This window comes from Arvicanthis niloticus, chromosome 12, assembly GCF_011762505.2.
Source record: "Arvicanthis niloticus isolate mArvNil1 chromosome 12, mArvNil1.pat.X, whole genome shotgun sequence".
NCBI lineage: Eukaryota > Metazoa > Chordata > Mammalia > Rodentia > Muridae > Arvicanthis > Arvicanthis niloticus.
Window position 1 is genome coordinate 24,082,911 of NC_047669.1, and position 23,020 is coordinate 24,105,930.

Consider the following 23,020-nt stretch of genomic DNA (forward strand, 5'->3'; position numbering starts at 1 on the left):
TCTGGGAGGGAATTTTAAGTTATTAAAAAAGTGACAGCAGCCCAGCTGTTAAAGGCAACATAGCTTTGATCAAGACAGAGCACAAAACAAATACAAAGTGAGCCATGCTGATTTCAAGAATCTGAAGGTTTTCTCTTTATTCCCAGTGGGGGCGGGGGTAGGGGGGACCCAGCCCAAGGCCTGGTGACCCGGAGCTCTTCTGAGCACTAAGCACCACTCCCAGGCCTCCTATGACTTTTGACAGTTGAGAAGACACTGTTATTTTATACTTCCTTTTTTAAAACTTGGGAATAAAAAGAAAAATAAAAAAAAAAAAAAAAAAAAAAAGCACCACATCTCCATCTTTTTTACTGTGGTCCTGGCTAGAGATCTAGGCATGGGGCCAACTGAATGAAGTGAACTTGCCCTTGCTGTTCTCATCACCTGCTGGTACCCCGACCTCTTATAAAACCAACAATTATAAAATACTCAATTATTCCTCCCTTAGTCATACAGATGACTAGAGTTAAATACTACAGCAAGATGAGGAAACAGAAGCCCAATTAGCTGCCATTCTTTCTGTGACCCATGACACTGTCGATTCCAAATCTGCTTCTACTTGAGTCTCTCAATTAAAATGCCCCATGCCTGGTTTTGACTTCCTTTAACATGTTACAAAGCATTATTTTTGTTGGTGTTGCTTGGCTTTATTTTAAAAATACGTGATCACTTGCTTCCATAAAATATTAGCTAAAATAAACCTGGGTACCTTAATAACAATTATTTCATAACTGACTGTTGAGAAAATGGCCAGGAAATGTTACAGTAGATATGGGCCTCAGAGGTAATGGTGTCTGGTCAACTAGTATGGGATTAGTACCTGGTCCCCTGACTTCCCCCAGGATGTGCTGAATGGACTTTTAAAGGTCATTTAAATGTAATGTTTCTTAAGGTGTTTTGTGGAAAAGTGAGGGAAGAGGCTTCAAAATAAACAAAAAGCACCAACTTCAAAGGCTGATGGAATGAAGCAGCACAGACGTGGCTGGATAGCCCAGGGCTACAGTAGCTTGCCACCTGAGCTTTGGAGAAACAGTGTAAGTGAAAGTGATTCATATCCAGGGATATCATATACAGAATATATTCTAGTGAGAAAACCAATAACTGCCTGAAGGAAAAAAGCAGCCATGGTTAACCTCCCATGCTGGCTCCTAGAGACAAGGAGATGGCACCTTGGTTAGAAAGCCATCTTGACAGGCCCTGCCTTTGGATGCTGTAGAAGCTACAACTATTTGAAAGGCACAGGAATGTCTTAGAACACAAAAACTTTCCAAGGCTTTTGGGGGAAAAAGGGATGACATGGAAAAGGAAAAAGGAAGCTGAAATTTTAGTCAAATTTCATGGCAGAACCCCTAGGAATGGCTGGGAGATTCTTAGAGAAAAGGGCATAAACTATTTTTTTTTTCTCTAACAAAAGCCCTTTTCTGGGGAGAAACGCATTCCGGTGGTGCAGGCCCTGCTTCTCTCCCTACAAAGGAGCAGGACTTTCCCAAAGAAATGCTACTAGACGTTGTCTTCAAGGCTGCAGTCCATTAAAACCTTAAGGACAGTGGAAAATTTGGGCTACATGAACAACTGAAACAAGCATAATGGTAAGAGAGCCAACCAGATTAGAGGCATGGTTTCCTGACTGTCCCTCCCTGTATGCTGTGGGCGGTGGTACTTCCTAATACCCTGGGGTCCCCCTTTACACTGTCACTGCATGTATTTACACCTTTGGGGCTAGATCTGCCCCTGCTAAAGCTTCCAAGGCTAACAATCGGCACTACTTCCATTTTTGGTTTTTCTGTCACTAATTGGTTTCCTGTAACAAGTTACTGAGCAGCTTGAGACAAACATACCTGTCTGATAAAATAAGAGCAAGCTCTCCTGAGGTTTGTTATAGGTTACTGAAATATAGAGGCAATAGTCAAGAATTTACATATTAAATTATACTGTCCTATTATTTTGATTAACCTGGGATTCAAATATAAAACAGAGGAATACACATACTAATCCTAGCATCAGCACAGGATTTGTTTTTGTCATTCCACTATCTCTCCATGTAACCCATTATGTGTATTTTACAATATGGGGATCTCTTTCCTATTGTGTAAAACACTGAGATTACTACAAATCCCACTCTTGACTCACACACGCCATCCCTGCTTCATCTTTGTTCCAGATGATTCCTCCATAGGGATCCTTTTACATGTAACACAATATGGACACCTTTTCTTCCCAATGCCTTCTTGTGAATGGCTGCATTTTCCTTGGAAAATATTTAGTTCTTGATTAATGTACATTTAGTGAATGCAACCACCTGTCTAGTCTATTTCAAACGCTGCTTTAATGAATGCCTTTACTAATACATTTTTCCACTACTGAAATGCATACTCATACACAATTTCATATAAAATGCAACAAGGAACATACAGTTTAAAAATTAATATTTTAAAAACTAACATCTTTCTACAACCATGAAACTTTAAAAAACAAAATTTTAAAGTTGAACAGTCCATGTATTTAAGATAAATACATAAAAAGGTTTTTTAAGGCAACTCATTGCCAAAAAAGGTTTAAATCACATAGAATTGCACCCATGCTATTAGATGATGACCAGTGTGAAGCCTCTAACATCTTTAAACGGCAAGAGTGCTCATTCTAGCTAGGCTCCAAGAGGTTAGAGCTAGAAATTAACCAGTTTTAACCTGTAGTAAGTAGACTGTCAATATTTAGTCATCCAACAATCAGGTAAATATGTCATCATCTTACACAAGGCTCAGATTCTCTAAAATGTTCTTAGCTTCACACATAAATACAAAAAGATAACTAAAAGTCACAATGCAAGGGAAAATACTATAAAAGTTTAATTGTCGTAGACCTTATATAAAAGTCCTTTATTTTTCGAGTTCCACCTTAAGGAATGACTCCCATGCTAATGACTATATTCCTTGAGGTTACAATGCTCAACAACACAGCAGAGGCACTGATGTACATGTCTGATGAGGCTCCAAGGAGAGACAAATAAAGGCTTTGTGACCTTTAGAAGACAGTGAGGAGAGCGGAGGAATCAGTGCTTCTATACTGCTCAGTACTGGAATGGCTCCTTAATTTAGAGCACTGGCACAGGTCTACAGAGCAAGTGGGGAAGTGGAGCCATTTTCAGCTTTACATCAGAGATCTTCAAATGGCACTGAGGCAGCTCTAAGGCTCAGTTCCCAGTGCTCTCCGTTCTTCAATCCTGGATGCAGACTCGTACCCTTCGTGCATGTGCTCCTTGAATTTCTCCACGAGGGTAAATCTAACCTGCTTTGTTACCTGTCACCTAAAGTATAACCCGAAAGGTCTACAAAAACTAAACAATCTACCAGCCTTATCGGGTCTACGGACATGGTTTCTAGTTTACACACAAACCTAAGATTCAGGCACCCTCTCTCCTGTACTGTCACTCCTTTTACAGGTTGGCCCCACACTCAATTGTGAAGATGAAATGAAGTGTTTGGGTGTTCCCCTAAGCAGTGATCTGCTTCTCGGCAAGCCGCTTTGGTTGACAGGAGTATAAGGGAATGTCTCAAATGCCTGACCACAGGGCAGTTACAATGCTAGGGTGAGTTTATCCCTAGCAGGGTTCTAAGGCAGACAGGAACATTTTAGTCAGGGTGAGAAAAATATATCTTAAAAGGGAAAGGAAAAAATTAGTTAAGGAAATAGAGAAAAATATTAATACTTTAGTAATAAGAGGGAATTGAACAGTTATAGCCTACCTACCTTTCTGAGAAGTTTCTTACATAAAAAAAAAAAATCAAATTTTCTCTCCTATGCCTCTGTATTAGATTAAGAGGTGCTTTACATAAACAGGCAGGAAGCCCCTTGAGCACTTGATGGAAGTTTCTCTCTGAAATGAGCTAGCAGCAGGAAAAAGCAGGGAAACCTCACTCAAAGAGATCCTCAAACATACGCTGACCCATGGCTATGTATGCTTCCTTCTCTTCCGGTGTCATCTGGGCTACCAGCTCTGGCCGCTGGCTAACTTCACTGTAGGAGAATGGACAGCCAGCCACCATAACAATGGGGTCATCTGCTACTTCCTCAAACTCATCGTCGTCCTCGTCTTCATCACGATGAGGAGGAGCCGAGGCAGCTGGCCGGGGTGGAGAGTCATCGTCTGACTCACTGGTCTCACTCTCAGAGTCACTGCCATTAGCAGCAGTCACCGGAGCGGCTGCTCCCACGGAGCCAGCTGTCGCCGAAGAAGTCTTCTTCTCATGAATGAGCAGAGCCCGCATGACCTCCTCGTTGTCATCAGGCCCCGCACGGGCTTCCTCGCGCTCCTGAAACGTGTCCACATCGATGCCACCTGGAAGTTAAAAGCTAGAAGGTCAAGATCCTTAAGTACAAAGACCATTCATTTGTAAATAATACAAAAAAAAGACTTTAATGCTTTATGTTTAAGTCAACAAATAAATACAAGGCAGAGCTCACTGCTTCCCTTTTCTGTGCTGCTGTTCTACAAAGTATCCAAAATGTTCCTTAGACACTAAAGCGTAAGTAATACAATGACTAAGTACATGGAATTTACAGGTTCACAGAAGCTTACATAAATGTGAGTTGTGAGGTCTCCCCTCCCCAGGCAAGCTGTACTATTTTGAGCAAAATTTTTAATTTCTAAACATTAGGAAGGTGAGAGAAGGTGTGCTCGCTAAGATTCCAGGCAAACCCTGTGAGACAGAGCTGAGTAGGGCCAGGCACAGCAGCCAGTATAACATGGAATGAAAACACAGCTTTCACCTTGCTCAGAGTAAAAGCCAGAGGCCTAACAGTGCCTAAAGGTGCTGCCTCATCCTGAACTCCTCCTGGCCATCGATCTCTTACCTGCTCTCCCCTCTTATCACTCTATGCCAGCTTCAGTTGCTACTCCTGGACACATTCCAGCACACACACTCCCTCAGGGTATGTGGACTGCCTGTTTGCCCTGATGGGATTTTTTTTTTTCTAGGTCTCTATGCAACTAACTTACCTACATCCTTTATGTCGTTCCTCAAATGTCACTTTACCAAGGCTGTGTTTGCCCACAGCGCCCATTTACCAACACAACGACTTAGGCTTACTGCCTTTGTTGTCCCTTTCTAAGGATGTAGAATCTGCCACAACAACTTTATCTCTGATTCACTGTGACCCCAGGCATTAGAGCAACACCTACCATGTGTTAGGCATGAGTCAGAATTTGCTGAATGAGCAAATAAATGGCAGTGTCATTTTCCTGAAGCAAATTATACAAACTTTGAACTTGTTATAAAAAGGTCATTAATTTAAGAAATAAATTTTGTCATACCACATACGACCACTTTATACACACATCTTGGCTGATATACTACCACTACGGGGACACATTTAAGAAAACTGTTGGTATTTTGCATTCAGTTAGACACAAACAGACTGCCCTTTTAAATATATAAAAGGACTAAAAGTCACACTTGGAACCTGCCTCCTTGATTCAAATACTAACACATATTGGCTATATGGTTTGGGTAAAGTTACACTAATTTTCTCTTCTCCAATTTCTCCAAGTATAACAGTGGAAAAAATAATAGTATTTGCTTCACTGAATTACTGTGGAGCCCAAGGGAATGTGAAGTACACAGAATGGGTCTGATATATAGGAAAATTACCAACCATCATCAAGAGAAGGCTCAGAAAATGGTCAATTCTGTCCATGAGTAAAGTGAAATCACCTTGTTACTATACCAAACACTCAGCTGGAAGTTAGATATTTTGAAGAGAATAGAATTTCTAGGTGAGATACTGGGCAAAGAGAGAAAAGAAAGCTAGAGAACAGAGACTTAGTGTAACCTGGAATCAGAATCAAACACTGCTGAAGGCAGAAGTTCCTCCAAGAGTGCTCACTCCTGGCAGCAACAACGGCAGGAAAGGCTCGTGGGCCTCCGGGCAAGCTGTTTCTAAAGAGTGCTTGTTATAAATACTTTAATTTTACCGACATGGTATTTTAATGTTCAAAGTACAAAATTAAAAGAAATGCAAATGAATTTTGTAAAATAAAAGTAAATGTACACCTATGGAATAGAGTCTGAAGAGGGGGGCAGCGGCAATTGTTTTGTTAACAGATTAAAACAGAAGACAAAAACAAAGATGAATATGCATGATATGCATGTTTCTGGGTGAGAAAGTAGGGGTAATACTTCCAGGAAGTCCTATGTAACAGCTAAAAGTTACAAAGAAGGTGCATACTGTTTGTCAAGGTCACTGATGCTGCTAGACAATTTGGGGGCTTTACAGTCAAGATGTAGGAAAAAAAACTCGAAAAGCTAAAGTTTGCCTAAGTCACCAAAAAGATAAATATTTACATAGTCAAAGTAAATACCTACATATAGAAAAATAATGTAAACCATGTTGAATGACACAGTCCAAGCTATTAAATACAAGGGTGGACAAACGCCATTCTAAAGGTTCCCTGTCCATGTATCTCATGTCAGTCTTAGCATGCTTCTAGAACCAAAGTAACAAACAAAATGTCAGATAGAAACCAAACGGTACTGAAAAGGAAACTTCAATCTTCAGTCATCTGTGCATAAGCTACAAGTAGCATTCATTCTACTGACTGGATCTTGGGAAAGCTTAGTAGAACTAAAGACAGACTGGGGAGAAGACAAAGTAAAAGCTCTGAAAGCAAATGACTATGGAAAGAGGCCACCGTGAAGGGAAGCAGGGGCACGAGGAATCAGTCAGAGCTTTGATGATGTAAGAACGACATGACAGGTCTGTGAAAATTCACATAGGCACAAAAAGAATCCACGTTTGAGGACAATTCGGTATAGGACAAACAAGACGCTCTTACTAATGCAATGAGTAGCCCATGTTCAACATCATGACAAACAAGGACATATCTAGAAACTATTCATCTTACACAGAAAACTAGCTTATTTAAGCCCCATGACTCATATTCTACTATCTTACGAATTATAAATATTCAAAGTTAAACTTACTAGCTTAATTGTATATTATATTGGTTAATAATGATTTTACTGGAGTTAATTTGTTTCTAAGTTCATAAAAAAAAGGTTTGATTGCTTCAAGAACAGGGAAAAAGCCAAGTTGAGGAAAATAAACCTATTGACTACTACAGCCTAACTACTACATAACCGAGAACAACTTCAACCAAAATAACTGAACATCCCAGGTTAATTAATCAGTGAGGAAAAAGGAAAGAAAAACATGGTTGTCAAAGAAATATTGTCTGACTGGAACTAGACTCTCCAAGGAATCAATAACAAGAAAGGTACTACCTGCAGCCACAATACCTCCCTCTCTCTTCCCCACAGTTGGTAAATGCAGTATACTGATGAAAGTCTTAGAAACGGAGGTAGGGAAGGTTTCCGTAACTGAGATGCTCCTGCACCAAAGAGCCCATCCGTGTGACAGCTAATAACAAACCCTAGCGGGGCAGACAGACAGTCCACTTCTGTCACCTCTGCTTTCCAGTCCATCCTCAGTCTGGCTCAGTCTCAACTGCTCTTTCTCTACCATCCCCCAAGGCTGAATCCAGTACCTGAACTAGAACTTACAAAGTAAAACTCTGCAGCCCTTAAACTTGTGAAAGTTATTACTCAACTGCTAACCCTTTCGGGCTCAGAGACTTACAAGATTGTCCCAGATAAAGTTTATCAATTTTCTTGGACACAGGGACACTCAATCCTTTATCGTGTGGTATCTTCCTATATACCTCAGCTAGTAAAAAGTTCCCTGTTAGTTATGAGAAAATAATACAACACAATAATACTTTAACAAAAATTAAAATATGGCAGTATTTCAAATCTAAAACCAGACTGGAAAGACGGAGCAGTGCTTAAGACCACTTGGTGCTCTTCCAGGACCATAGTTCTGTTCCCAGCATCCTCATGGCAACTCTAAAATATCTGTGACTCTAGTTCCAGAGACTCTGATACCATCTTCTTACTTCCTTGGGCATGAGGGGTCATGTAGTGCATACACATATGTACAGGCAAACATTAACACATATAAAAACAAATCTTTTAAAAACATATTTGCTATCTTGACTAAGCTGAAAGACAACAGAACACAGCTGGTGTTAATGCTTAGTGCTGTTCCTACAATGAATTTTCAATAAACCAAGAATTACCCAGGTATTCTCCTTCTAATGAGGTAATTTAGCCAGCTCCATGACATAGCCACCTTCCTACTTCTCACTCTTACCTTCCTTCATCTCTTCAGAACTGTATGCCCCTTGAACAGTGCTCTCTCTCAACCAAATGGGTCTCTCTTTGGCAGATTTCCCTTCCAGCGAGGTGCGATGCACATCATCTTGGTCATCCATGTTAATGACAACATTCTGAGTATACAAGTCTTCATAGGAGGGCCCTTTGCTGGTCCACGCCTCCTTGTGGTGCCCACCTGCCAGGCCGGCAGCTCCAGCAGCAGTTGCTGCTCGGTCTTTGCTGTAGAAAAGAGAAAGGAGAAAAGTTAAGGTCTAGTTGTGCAACACGAAGGACCGCTGGATAAAGGCCTAATGTATTAGGAGTTTGAACAACAGTTACCTAGCAATTAGGCAGTCATGCGTCAACAACTCTCAAGAACTTCTTCTGTAATGCAGGGTAAAAGCTATATGGATTACAACATATTTAAGTTCTGCAAATACTGGACCCTCTTGCATATACAAATAACTAGTATTTTAGAGATTGATATGTGTCCAGTAACTTGCATGGGGGAGAGGAAGGACACAGTCATAGTCTACTTAAAAATATCAGTTTGGTAAAACCACTCCCAGTTATATCTTCCAAGAGAATTTTGTTTAAAACAAAATAAAGAGTACTGTATCGTAAAAATATCTTTTTAGTGTAGCTTTAAACTAGGGTGGTTTTGTGTGTGACCATGGAAGAAGTTAGGAAATTATTCTGTGGACCAGACCTCAACGTAAAATTAATATTCTCTTCCTGCCACTCACTGAACAGGGCACATCCCTTTTCACAGCCCAGTCTCTTCTACCTAGCTTATTTCTACAGCTGGACTACCTGTCCCCAGGCACCTTTCCCCACAACAGGGATGCTGATGTTTCCTGGTCTGGTTTGCTCTTTACCTCTATGGCCTTCCTTGCCTGTCAGTGCACTTCAGGCCCAATCAATCCTTATCTTTCTCCAACCACTAGGCTTTCCCACTTCTACGAGCTAAGCCAAGTATCCTTCTCGCTGCTGCTTCCTATTTTCCCTGCTTTAACGTTTTCAATCTTGATCTGTATCAATTTGTCTTTAATGTGCCCGTTTAGAGGTCCCTAGTGCCTCCTAAGCGATGTTCCTGAACTGCCTGCTCGCCCCATGCTTGCAGTTGTTTCCAGTGTCCACAGGGCTCAGCATCTCATGAGTTCTCATCATCTCCCTGACTTCTCTCACACGTCTCTAAATTGTCTCCCTGCATCCAGATATCCGTTTGTTTGTTCAGAAACCACATCATCCTATATCTAACCGACACTTTGTTAATCCTCTTCCCTCATAAGCCACTAGGAACCCCTGTCCCTGTTTTTATGCTTGCTGTGTTGCTCTTTCTTTCTGAGACCACCTCACAGTTCCTTGGGCTTTCCAACACAAGCTGAGCTAAAGCTCCCCTGCTATGCCTGTGGCCAACTGGCTGGCTGGTGACCCGTCTCTTAGAACACCATTCTGACCATCCTCTAGAGGTAGTCTTGGGCTTATCTCATCCCTCCCACCCTACTCTGGTTATGATTCTTTTGAAACCACGCAACAAGCTCTTTCCAGCTATTAAATGCATGTTTTACAGCTACTGCCTCTGCACTCTTTTCATTATCCTCCTGTACCTAAGGCCATTCCATACCATTCTTGCCCACAGCCTTTTTCTGGCACCAGTCCTACCTGGTCTTAGTCATTTCTTCTGCCTCCTCCCTACTTGTCTCCTTACTCTGGATATGTCCAAATATATCTACATCATCTTTATGGTTTGCTTTTTTTGATCTCTCATGCTACAATTGCAAGCACTTGATTTCTCTCTACCTTCTGCTCCTTTCCATATTCACACAGTATTACTTTTAGCATTGATTACCACTTACCTCAATTCAGCCATATCTGTCCCTAGACATTCTACCTTTCTATCCGCACAGCTGCCTACAGTGTAGCTTGGCTTTGTCCACTTTTTTCTCCCTTGACATTCATGTTCCTGTTGTTTTGGTTTTGTGCTTCTATCACATTCTGAGTTCTCCCTGCTCATCTATCTCATCGTCTCCCCACACCCAACCCTGTCAATGCTTTGTCTGTCTCAGGCAACATCCTCATCTTGCTGTACCCAGCCTGCCTTTCCCCTGTCAGTCAGACGTGGCCTCCTGAGTTAGCTAACTCTGTGAGGAGAGAAGGTGCAGAGCTCTAGGGTGGACCTACATTTACTTTACTATGATGACGTCTTTACAACTAGACTCTCTGAGACGGTTTCTCGTTATGCATGATCCTGAACACGTCGACTCATGGGGTAACTTTGAAGACTATCTCATGAAGTCATAAGAGGTACTTTGAGGAAAGATAAGAAAATAGAAATGACAATCAGAATGAATAAAGAAGACCACTCTTAAAATCCTACTTTTGGTATTTTTTAGAGAAATTCAAGGTAGATTATATTTGGGGTAACAAGTAAATGACAGTAAATGTTTATGTCTCAGCAGTGAGTTAATTTATTGAGTTAAACATGAAGCAGCCTGTGACGGGGATGGTAATGTTTCCCTATTAATCATGACTCCTGTTTTTGTTTATCATTTTTATTTAAATATTGATGGCTAGTTGCTCCAAAGAACTCTAAGAACTTTCCCCGCCAAAGTAAAACTTAGCTAATCTGAGTACCAATCATGCAATTGCATTCTCATTATCTGATATTGGTTTCATTCTCATTATCTGATATTGGTTTAAAATAAATATACAAAGTCATTTTAGCCAGTAAAATACTGGCAGACAGAGAGGATAAAGTGTGTTTTCTAGAACGTTTCTTTAGTCATATTTTAAATAAGACACAAGGAAAGGATGTCATCCTCTCTGCATTTGGATATTTTCATCTGCAGGTAATATTCAAGACCCAGATGGCTACCCTAGGGCAGTTCCCCTCATAGTCCTAAGAAGCCAACACAACAGGAGAGAACAGAGATGGAAAAAAAATCTAGACCCTTCAGGATGTTACTGATCTGTGAACTGTACTAAGTCAGAATCTCTGGCCATGGAAGACAAATCACCACAAAGACATTCTAACTGACTCATGGTGTTAGGAGGTAAGTGACTGATAAAGTTACAAAATTCTCTGTACAACTGGAAAGAAATGCAATTAGCTCAGGACTTGCTATTCTTAAACAGTAAATATCAGAAGGAATTAAAAAAAAAAAAAATAGAAGTGCCACTAGAAAAAAAAATCATGCTGAGTGAGATAATCCAGACTAAAAAAGACAAATGTGGTATGTATTCATTCACATGCAGATGTTAACTGTTAGGTCTTTGATACGCAGGCTACAGTCCGCATAGCCACAGGAATTAGGTATACAGTAAGGGACTTGGGGATGGGGATATGATCTTTCTAGGAAGGAGAAACAGAATATAGTTGTGAATGGACAGGGAGTGGGGATAGACAGAATGGGAAGATCAAATGGGGAGGGCAAAGGAGGAAGAGGTAAGGAGGAAATACAGAGAGGGACAGCTAAAACTAAGGGCCATTTGAGGGACTGCATAGACACCTAATATCACAGAAGCTCCTGCTGCTGCTTCTTCATTTCATTTTATGGTTTGTTTTAGTTTTGTTTGTTTTAAGACAGGGTTTCTCTGTGTATCCTTGGCTGTCCTAGAACTTACTCTAGACCAGGCTGGCTTCAAACCCAAGAGATCGACCTGCTTCTGCCTTCCGAGTACTGGGATTAAAGGAGTGTACCATCATTACCACTACCACCTGGCAGCTTCTTAAGACATATACATTTATAAAAGAAATCTATATGGAGTCATCAAATAACAGGGAAAACAGAGCCCCAAGCAGACATCTCTTGCCACCAAGTGAGAGCTCCAGTGCGGAGAATGAGTTACATTGAACTGAGTTGTTGGCCAAGCAGATACCATGGAAACCCCTAACAACCCAGGTTATTCCCAAGGCTATTGGTTTCTCTCCACAAACTGATAGTAAGGCTCTATTGCTGAAGACAACACCTACACAACTCAGTGAACACAGAGTAGTCAAGCTGGCGCTTACTTAGAATTCTGACCACTACTTACCAGTGTTGATAGTCCTGGAAGATACTATGTATACTACCAGAGGGGAAAGGTAAACACCAACCCAACTACAAACGCTGCAATCTGCAATGATGACCTTCCTGCAAGACACCTGGGTCCAACCATGGCACAAAAGTTGTGAAGGTAATCAGCCACTCTGGTGGTTTGAATAGGTATGCCCCAGAGACTCCTGTGTTTGAACCCACAGGGAGTGGCATTACTAGGAGGTGTGGCCTTACAGGAGGAGGGTAGACCTGTCACTGTTGGAGCAGGGTTTTGAAGTCGTAAGTGCTCAAGCTCCAATCTGTGTGAACAAAAGCAGGTCTCCTTCTGCTGCCTGTGGATCAGGATGCAGAATTCTCACCTCCTTATGGCAGTACCATGCCTGCCTGGATACTGCCATGCTTCCCACCAAGATGAAAATGGACTGAACCTGACACTGTAAGCCAGCCCCAACAAAATCTTTTCCAGTTGCCTTGGTCATGGTGTCTCTTCACAGCAGTAAAACCCAAACTAAGACAACCATTTTCTGATTTAATTGAAGCCCATTCCAGGAGGCAGAACCCATGAGTGACACTGCTCAGGTGGCCAAGAATCTGAGACTAGATAGACCATGGACCTAGGGGAAAACTAAATACTACTGTTCTGCTAAAGGAATGCAGCAATAAAAGGATGCCTAATGACAGTGTGCCACACTCAGAAATCAGCGTTTGCTCAGTCAGCACCAGAAAAGCTTCTCTCTTTCTCCTTGCAGGAGATGGGATGAACAAATGCAGAGACCCACAATTAGACAACGTGGAGAGAGTGAGAGACCTCGGAACACTCAGTCCAGCAAATCCCTCCCTTCTGTGATCAAGGAATTCCATGGAAGAGGAGGCAGAAGAATTTTAAGAGCCAGTATGGATGAAAGACACCAAGGAAACTGTCTTCCGGACACAACTGGACTGATACACAAATAAACTCACAGAGACTGTGGTAACACCCACAGGGCCTGCACAGGTCAAAGCAGGTTGGGTACCAGTGCTGAGAGAAGTGGACATACCCCTAATCCAGGAACTATTTCCAAATGATAATCACTCACAAAGGAAAATTTGTTTTCTCTAATGGAGTCTCACGGAGTGTGGAAAGCACATCTTGGGGCAGGCAGGCCCCATTCCCAGCAGTAGACGGCTAAACCAATTCAGTGGTATTTTTGGAGTTTTTTTTTTTTTTTTTTTTTTGGTCTGAAAATGCTTTCTCTGTGTACCCCACTGCCCCCTCCCCCCCTTTTTTTTTTACCTTACCAATCTTTTGCTTATATCTTGTGGTTTCCAATTTTGTTTGATGAATTCTCTGTGTGTGTAAATGGTGTGTCTCGGCATCTGTTTGTGTTTCTTGTGCCTTTTCTTTGGCTAGTTTGTTTTGTCCTATTCTGGTTTGGTTTTTATTTTATTTTATTATTTTATTATTATTGTTATTTCAATGACTGTGTTTCCTAATGAGAGAAAGAAAGGGTCTGCATTCTTATGGGAGGAACTAGAAAGGATTTAAAAGAAGTTGAGGGAGGGGAGCTAGCATCAGAATATATTATTACGAAGAAACATCTATTTTCCATAAAAAAAATAACATAGAAGCTCCAAAACTGCACACAAATAACCTGGAATAGAGTCAGGAGGAGGCTAATGGGTGTGACCTTACTGTGGGATTGGAAAGAAGGAAGCAGTTCTCACCTGTACTTTCCAAAAACTAATAGAATAACCTGTGTGGGCTGGAGATGGCTCAGAGAGTAAAGTCACTGCATTCTTACAGAGGATCTGGGCTCCCTTCCCAACACTCACAAGGTGGCTCACAACAATCCATAATTTTAGTTCCAGGGGATCTGACACCTTCTTCTGGCCACTGTGGGAACCAACCACACGTACAGTGCACGTACACACTTGCAGGCAAAAGACTCACGTAAACTAAAAGTAAATAGGTCTTTTGAAATATATAATGACTTTTCATGGCATGGCAGAACTAAGCCTGCCTAGCAATTCAAACACTGGAGCACACACTAGGGGAAAAAGGAAGAAAGGAAGGAATCACTGTTAGCAGCAGTAACCCACAACCTTCACAAAGTTGCATTTAACACTGATTTCAACAACAAGTTTATGTTGAAAATGTTCCACCAGAATAAAATGTTGTATATTCTCACTCATACATGAACCCTAGCTTTTAATTTTTATGTATGTGTATGTGAGAGTGTATGTGTGGGTATAAGTCATAGAACTTGAGAGAGAACCAAACCAGAAAATGGCCAAGAGGTTTTGAGGAATGAGGGGTGTGTGTCTGCTGTAACAGTGACATGAAAGTGGAAAGCCAAGGGAGTGAGTGGATACAACAGTATGAGTGGAGGCAGGGGCATGGAGAGGTCAGGGAGGAGGATCAACAAAACCAGGATATGCACGCAAAGGCCGTAACAAAACTTACCTGCTAATTTAAAAACAAACAAAAATCTATAGGAAAATGCTAAATTCCTGAGTTTTGGCCTTTAAGAGTTGACTAGAAGCCTAGCAGTGGTGGCGCACGCCTTTAATCACAGTACTTAGGACGCAGAGGCAGGTGGATCTCTGAGTTCAAGGCCAGCCTGGTCTACCGGCTGGTTCCAGGATAGCCAGGGCTATACAGAGAAACCCTATCTTGAGGGAATAGGGAGGAAGGTGGGTTGAAGAGAAAAATTCAAATATTCCCAAGAGACACAACTAATTTATAATTGGTTATCAACTGGCTAAGTGCTGCAGCCCCCAGCACAGGAGTGGTTGAGGTGAAAACGACTATTTAAAGATTTTTGCCGAAGGCTCACATTCTACTGCGTTCAGTACAAATGTGAGCACGGGCACAAGTTCATAAGACAAGCATGGCAGAACTTGGAACCTCTGTGACATTCGAGTCTTTAGTCTGCTGGTAAATACTTACTCTAGCCCTCCAAGGTTAAAACCAGTGCAAGTTTTAAAAGGCTCTTGGTAAAGCACGAGGCTTCCACTCACCTCTGCTTCAGGGCTGGGATTTCCGTGGGTTCTGGTTCAAGTATTTCGTAGGCCAAGTTTACATCCTCTGTCTCTCGAAGCAATGCATAAATGGGCTCAATTTGTTCATTAAATCTTGCCAAAAGTGTGCGAGCATCTTTTTTGGGCATTGCTGATTCATCTTCTTCTACCTCTGTATGGCAAAAGGTGCAGCGGAAAGTTCCTACAGAAAAGTCAAGTCTCGGGTCAGAAGAGGGAAATCTTCCAGATAAGCCTGAGCTCCACGCCTCCAATGTTTTAGTAAAACCTCCAAACACAAACAGATCAGAAGAACTGATTTTCGATGTACCCACCATCAAGAGTCGACAAGTTTCTGTCATAGTCACCATCTCTGTATGTGTCCATCTCTATATGTGTCCATCAGTTTTAGGCTGAGATCTCATCACTAATGAGTTTCTGAAAATCACATTTCTAACATATTCATATTTAACATACAGCATTATACATGTAAGCTGTGCATACATACATTACGCACAGCTTACGGTTACATCTGTGTGCCTTCCTAACAGCTTTCTTCATATACTGCATATTTGGATTATTATTATTTTGGAAAAGGCCAAATAAACAGCTAAGACTAAAAGCTTTTGGTGGGTCTAAGTATTGCCAAAGTGCTGTTTCTTCTACTCTTTTTCATTTTTAGAGTTTATTTTGTAACTGTGTGTCTGTATGTACACGCATATAGCCAGAAGACAAAAATGGGTCCCCAACCCTGAGTTACAGGAGGTTGTGCACTACCTGATACGGGAGCTGGAAACAAAATTCTGATTCACAGGAGCTCTTAACTAGTGAGCCACCTCTCTCTGAGACTATTATTTCATGTTTACAAACCACTGATATTTAAAGAAATGTGTTCAGTCAATGTCAAAGTTAAAGGAATGTATTTTTTGTTTCCATACCCCTTACATTCAACACAGAAGTTCAGTGATTTCAAAGAAATGTCCCCACGTTTTCGTCACCGCTGTTACTTTACTAAGCATGGCCTCTGCTGTAGCCTTCATAAGCAAGCTCCTTGATCCTGACGTTCTCCCTCCCCAGTCCCAGGCCCTGTACCACCCTTGATATTGCCCTATCCTCCTGCTCTAAAGTAAAGCCTATGTGAGGGCCCGATCTCTACCACCCTCAGAATAATACCTCAATTTCTCATCTTACATTAAACTGACATTCCAGACACTGCAGAAATTGGTCCCAAAACACTGTAATCCAACCATAAACAGCTGTCATTAATAATTATTTATACAGAACTGCTTCTAAGGCACTATCTTGCACTTTTTGATTTGTGAACTAATTCTGGAAGGGCTAGCAGAACTAAGGTTCTCAAGGAATTTATGCTTTGTACAAAGTCATACAGCAATACAAGAAAACAGCAACTTTAACTCCTGTACCTTAAGTGTTTACAAAGTACTGGGTAACATTAACCTTTGGCACTTACAGTACTATGTCCAGTTGCATGTGTAAAATATGCAAGTTCTCACAGCCTCAGCAGTGTTTGGTCAAGGTTACATAACTAGCTGGGTGATGGGGAGGAATCAAATCAACTCAACTATTATGTTAAACTATTGTCTTACAGTCTACACCACTACTATAAATACATTTCCAGTTTGGTCTTATCCCCAGGGATATGAATTCTTCCTTTACTATGGAATTTACCTGAGGGATTAAGAAAGATAATTAAGTACTAGTACAGGACACATAGCAAGGACTAGCCGCTCCTCGCCTCTCTTCTCCAGCAATAGAGTAAACAAACTAGGCTTTACTATTTCAATGTGACACCAAATCCTATAGACATGTTCCCAGTTGAATAGATTTCCATGCCTCCAACCCCTGGCCAAGAATAAGTGAGTGCTTTGGTCATTCAGCACCCTTCCTGATTTTCTGTATTTCCTGATTTTCTGTATCTATCCCAGATAAGGGGAGGGGGGAACAGGCAGTCCCTCAAAGCTAGGAAGTTGTGGTCCAGTACTGACAGCTAGGCTGTGGGTGTCGTTGTTTGTGTCAGAAAAAACAAACAAACAAACAAACAAACAAACAAAACCTCACAGCGAATGTTGCTAACACAGAATTGAGTCAGAACTGAGCTATGTGAACTCCTGCCTGAGAAACGACGACAGCATGGACTTGGTAAAGCCATGCCAGTTTCCCAGGGAACCTGAGCTACAACTGAGTCTTCACTGATCCGTTTTAGCCTTTCACTCTTCCAACCATATATGTAAGATTTATTAAAATACCCAATCAGAGAACTACCCCCATTTCCTTCAAAAACTGTAAATGAAGTTTATTTTAGTGTGTGTGTATATAGTCGCATGTGAGTCCATGCATACACACCAGAGTGTGAGAGTGCAGAGAAATCTATTCTCTCTTCCCACCCAGAGTGTAGGCCCCACGGGTCAAACCTGGGTTCTCAGGCTTGGAGGGAGATGCCTTTATCTGCCGGGGCTTCCAGCAAATGGAGAAGCCCATTTTTTTAAATCCTCTAGAAAATTACCAAATAAAAGCCTATACCCTCTAAGTCCTTCAAGCATCATGTTACTGAAACAAGGAAACATACCTCCTGACATGTAGTTCCTCTTGCTAAAGAAGCATGCATAAACTTAAGTTTGTTCGCTATTTACATGTCTGATTGATGAACAACATAAAGACTGTGCAGTTATCAGGGCTGGGAGGAGAGTTCAGACAGTAGATAGAGTGCGTGCAGTGAATGCCTGAGGACCCGAGCTCCATCCTATAACTCAGGTTTACAAAAGAACAAGCAGGGCACAGAGCATGCCCTTCTAATTCCAGTACTGGTAAGATAGGCAGGTTCCTGAGGCTCAATGACCAGCCTGCCTAACCCGATAGGCAAGTCCCATGCCAGGGAGACACAGGACTTAAAAAAAAAAAAAAATGCAGCATCTGAGGAACCAACACTAAAGGTTGCATGCTCCTACATACAAACCAACATGTATGTAGAAAGAACAACAGAAAAATCAACTGAACAAGCATACCTTTACTTGCCCACATCTCTTCTTTGATAAAAGCCATCATGTTGCTTTTAGATATCTGAATATGTTATTCACTGTCTATTACAACAGACATTCTAGAAGCCTACTTCTTACAACTATTGAGATCTCAAGATAGGTGTTCAGACTAGAAATTTAGATATGAGACTATAAAATATGCAGGTTACTAATGGCCCAACTAGATTACAGTATCCAAAGAGATTCAGAAGAGTGAGTAGAGAAGTCAAGGTACAAACTCAAGGCAAGGAAAAAAATCCTTAAAACAAGAAATGATACAAGCAGAGGGCAGGCTAGTGCCTCTAGAAAATAATTTTTCAAAGTCAACCAGAACTGAAAAGCAGACTAGTAACAAAGACAAGAAAGGGCCTCAGAGAGGTTCTCAATGGTATGCTAGCTTTGATTATTTTCTAAAATGTCCCAAGCTGTCTGCCTCTTCTCTCCATATAAAGATAATGGATACCATGTATATAAAGGAGTTAAAGAATAAAGCCATGCAAAGAAAGGTCAAATATAGCTTTCAAATACCTATTGAAAAACACCCACACCAACATAGGACCTAAGTTGATAGGTAGAAGATGGTCAGCTACAAAGACTACCAAAGAAAACTAAAAATATATTAAGAAGAACTTACCCAGGTTAGTAGTTTATAAAACTTGGTCTTTAAAGGAAAGCACCCATTCCTGTGCATCAACACAAAAGCAAGTGGCTCTGGGAGGAGCCAAACTCCCCACACCGCAGCTCTTTGCTACAGCCCCACATCCCAGAGGCTCTCCCCAAGCAAGACTACCTAAAATGTCAACACTGCCTACCCACCCCAAAAGTCCTGTCTTTCCTCTGTCCTTGTCAATATCACTACCCAATGTGTAATTTTTATTATTTACTTAATTTTTAGCTTATCTTTTAAAATGTCATTCCTAAATTTACAAAGAACTGCCCTCTCAAATACTCCACTCCACTTCTTTTTAAAGGCAACACATTCTCAGATTCAAGTAAATAAACCAACATGTTTGCTAATGGAGCCTCTGTAATAAAAGCATGCATTACTTCTGGGTTGTCAAGCACATGTGCAGCAAGTGTGCTGTTCATATCACCACTTCACTTCGTACAGAGAACCAGAGTACCAGTCTACTAACTTGAATAAACTGATTTTCATGAAAAAAAAAAAAGAGGATTAAAAGAGTGATATATAATCATAAGAAACTAGAATTCTAGCTAGCGTCATCCAGATTTTATAAGTGTTACTTTAAAAATGGCCATTTTGTAGTCTGAAAAGAGTAGTTTTTATATTACTGTCAAGAACTGTGAAGGCTTTGAAAGTTTATCCACCTAGCAAGCTAACAAGCATAGCTTCATGGATGCTGCCTTTGAAGCCCTCAAAGTCAGAGACATTTGTTTCTCTTTGGAGACAAACTGCCCAGTATAATAATAATAATAATAATAATAATAATAATAATAATAATACACTTCTATGTTTATGTTTATTTAATATCCAATATTGCAAAGATAATATAATCTTCCAGAACAAAAGATGGACATGCTTATGCCCATTATAGATTCTTTTGAAGTTTAAGGATTTTGTTTGTTTGAGACAGGGTCTCATACACTGCAGGCTGCCCTCTAACTCAGTATGTAAGCTGGTTCTGAACTCCTGGTCATTCTGCCTCCCCTTCTCAAGAGCTGAGATACAGGTGAGCACCATCATGCCTGGCTTTAGGGTGTCTTTCTTGTTAACAGACCCAGTACTGTGTACAGTGACCACCTAACCCTCTTGTATCATTGAATGGAAACTGGAGTTTAGGACCTGGCTGAAGTACAGATGCTAGCTAATGCTTTTTCCATGAGAAATAATAGTTATTTAAATCAGTTCCTTGAGCCCCAGTTCCTACATAGTTATAAGAGGAGCAGGAGGTTAGCATACATGTAGTTGGTTTATTACAGGAAAAGAAAGCCCAAACTTAAAAGGAACTCAGATCTTTTATAAAGAGCATAAGCATGTCAACCCCCTGTTTTGGAGTTACTATTGAGTAGTCAATTAGCATATTCTAAGAAGATAATATTTTTATTATAATAAGTAAGCAAACCTACTTTTTACTCTAGAAACACTAAGGCTGCTTGCTATATAAACATTCTTGAGCGGGGAAAAAGACTTTTAAAAGTGCTTCCAAAACAGGGTTAACCTGAGAGTCCTAGCGTTAACTGTCCCTAGCAATTAACCATATCTGGCAAACATTTCCAGAGAGAAAGTTAGCCTGGTATCTGAGTCCTGTGTTTATCACAGAAGCACAGGTTATAAATGAGGAGGAGTCAAATGCAGAAATGTGACATCTTGGACATTTTATGGGAAAGGACTTCAGACTAGTTTTCCATATCATCATCATTTTTATGAACTTTACCATGCATAATGAAAATGCAAATGAGCTTTCCCAAAATCAAAGAGGATGGTGAACTATGAGAGACAGGGAGCATGGAAATTCGGTGCATACCAAGGGATATTCACAAAGAACCTGTCATCAATAAGCCTAAGGTTTAATAGAGAAGCAAGTTATCTAAAGATTAAAATGATCAGGAGCAATAAAGAATAAATTAAACACATTCACGCTTTAGAGTCCAAAGAAGGCACGTGACTTCTCGCTGAGGCCATGAGGAGGGAGGCCTGTGGAAAAGCTGCACTTTTCTAGGGTAGGACACAGAGGATAAAACTTTATTCCAGAGGTTGAGGAAATAAGGGGAAGAAAAAGATGTTTCAGGTCATCATAAGCAGTTGCAGTTTTAGTGCAGTAGGAGACAGTTATCAAAGAGAATGGTAAAATTTGGAATTTACACAACAAACTGGATGATCCCAAGAGTGCTTCAAACACTAAGCCTTTTATTCTTTATCCTTTAGTAACAAGAAGGTCTCTGAAAGGTTTGGGAAAGAATGTACATCATCAAGACTAATATTTTAAAATGTTGGTCTGCTCTAGTAGCAGTAATACCCAGCCCGACCCAGAAACACTGATCCAATTGACCTGGAGTGGGGAACAAGGAGGTGAATTTTCAAAATTCCACACGGAATTCCAACATACACTGTTGGTGAGAACTGCTCTGAGGTGACTGATGACGACGACTCACGTGACTAAACCACTCTATACTAAGCTGTACGGAGAGACTGCCAAGTACAAGAGAGGAGATTAGAACTGAAACCCAGTGCCCCATTCCATCTCTCCACATGTAAGACCAAGACAAAAGTATTGAAGCAAAGCTATGTCAGAGAGAACATGCAAGCCAGATCTCACAATGAGAGGGCAGAGAGAAAAGGAAGCTGGACAAATTCTGTGGGCAAAGCTGGACAATGATGGGACTGACATTGTCAGAAAAGGTGGGGTATCTATTCTCACTGACTATTAAAGAAGAAAGTGGCTTAATAAATATTCCCGTGTATTCACCAGAGGCAAGTCTGTATAATAATACTGTCTGTGTTTGACATATATGGGAATAAAGGCTTATAAATACTAAGTTAACTGCACTACACTAACCCTGGGTTCCATCTGAACCATGCATCCTTTCTCCAACTTATGATCTCTAACGGCAATAATCCAACAAACTTTTCCCATGTAGATATGAAGTCTTCTCTTCTTAAGAAGGGATAGAAAAAGGAAGAACTTGCATGTATTAGATGATTTAACAAGCATTAAGTGCCTGTCACATGGCTGGCATTTACTTAGCTGACCATTAACCTATTACGTTTGCTAGAAGGATCAAAGTAAATCCAATTGCAAATATGCATTTGAAGTAGGGCGAGAAAGATTCTCTTACCCATAGGTATTTCAGAACGATTTTAGGGCCATCTGATAGTACAACAATGCCCTAGCTCTGTAATGAAGGCAAGTCACACTTCAAAAGGAGGGAGAAAGGAAGGAAGAGAGAAGTCTATATCATCTAAACTTCCCAAATATAAGAACAAAACTGAATTCAGAATGGAGAAGACAGGAGATAAGGACTGAAACAAAGGGGTAAAGGAAAAACCAAAAGGTGTCCAAAAGCCAAGAAACAGAAGACGACCGCTAAGTCATGCTAAGACATGCTAAGTCATGGCAAGGCCCATGCCACCACATTACTCATTTTAACTAATGATACCCATTAAGTGAGGACTCAGCCAAGGAAACATTAAGCACAAACAAAACCAAAGTGGAAAGACTGTTTACCATCTTCCTTTGACAGTGAAGTATTTGGGACATACATAATTAAAAAAAAGGGCAGAGATATCAAATGATGACAGGTATGGATACAAGACAGTAAGAGTCAAATCTCCAGACAGCTAATTACTGAAGACGGTATTCTCTCTTCCTCCAATTACAGACAATTAAAGAGTACCTGCCACTGGCCAGGACTCATTGTCAAAGATCTATCAAAGGTGTCCATCAAACTTGGATAGCACTTAACTATCTACCCCCACCCCACATAGGTTAAATTTAAAAAAAAAAAATACAATAAAAAGATTAAATTTAAAAATCAAAATAGGTCCAGCTGCTTTGATAAAATGCAGTGCTGTCATTTAATACACAGCCCACATCCTCAAGGTTGGACAAGAAGACAAGATCACATGACTACTGCACAGAAGCCTCAACCAAAAACAGTAGGTCTCATGTCCCCAGACCTTTACTACATTATGCTTTCTTAATCCACCCAATCCTATTCTGAGCTATTCCTGGCACTC

General features: G+C 40.8%; 1 protein-coding gene across 3 annotated transcripts in view; it reads right to left on the bottom strand.

The window, feature by feature from the left end:
• Positions 1-2,346: 2,346 nt before the first annotated feature.
• Positions 2,347-23,020, bottom strand: part of Gtf2e1 (general transcription factor IIE subunit 1) — a 32,377-nt gene continuing 11,703 nt past the window's right edge. For all 3 annotated transcript variants that reach the window (XM_034515146.2, XM_034515147.2, XM_076942910.1), the window contains exons 3-5: positions 15,290-15,491; positions 8,248-8,489; positions 2,347-4,375 (exon numbers count right to left, since the gene is read on the bottom strand). In XM_034515146.2, the coding sequence (XP_034371037.1) occupies positions 3,951-4,375; positions 8,248-8,489; positions 15,290-15,491 (869 nt within the window). In that variant the 3' untranslated portion in view covers positions 2,347-3,950. The remainder of the gene's footprint in view (positions 4,376-8,247; positions 8,490-15,289; positions 15,492-23,020) is intronic.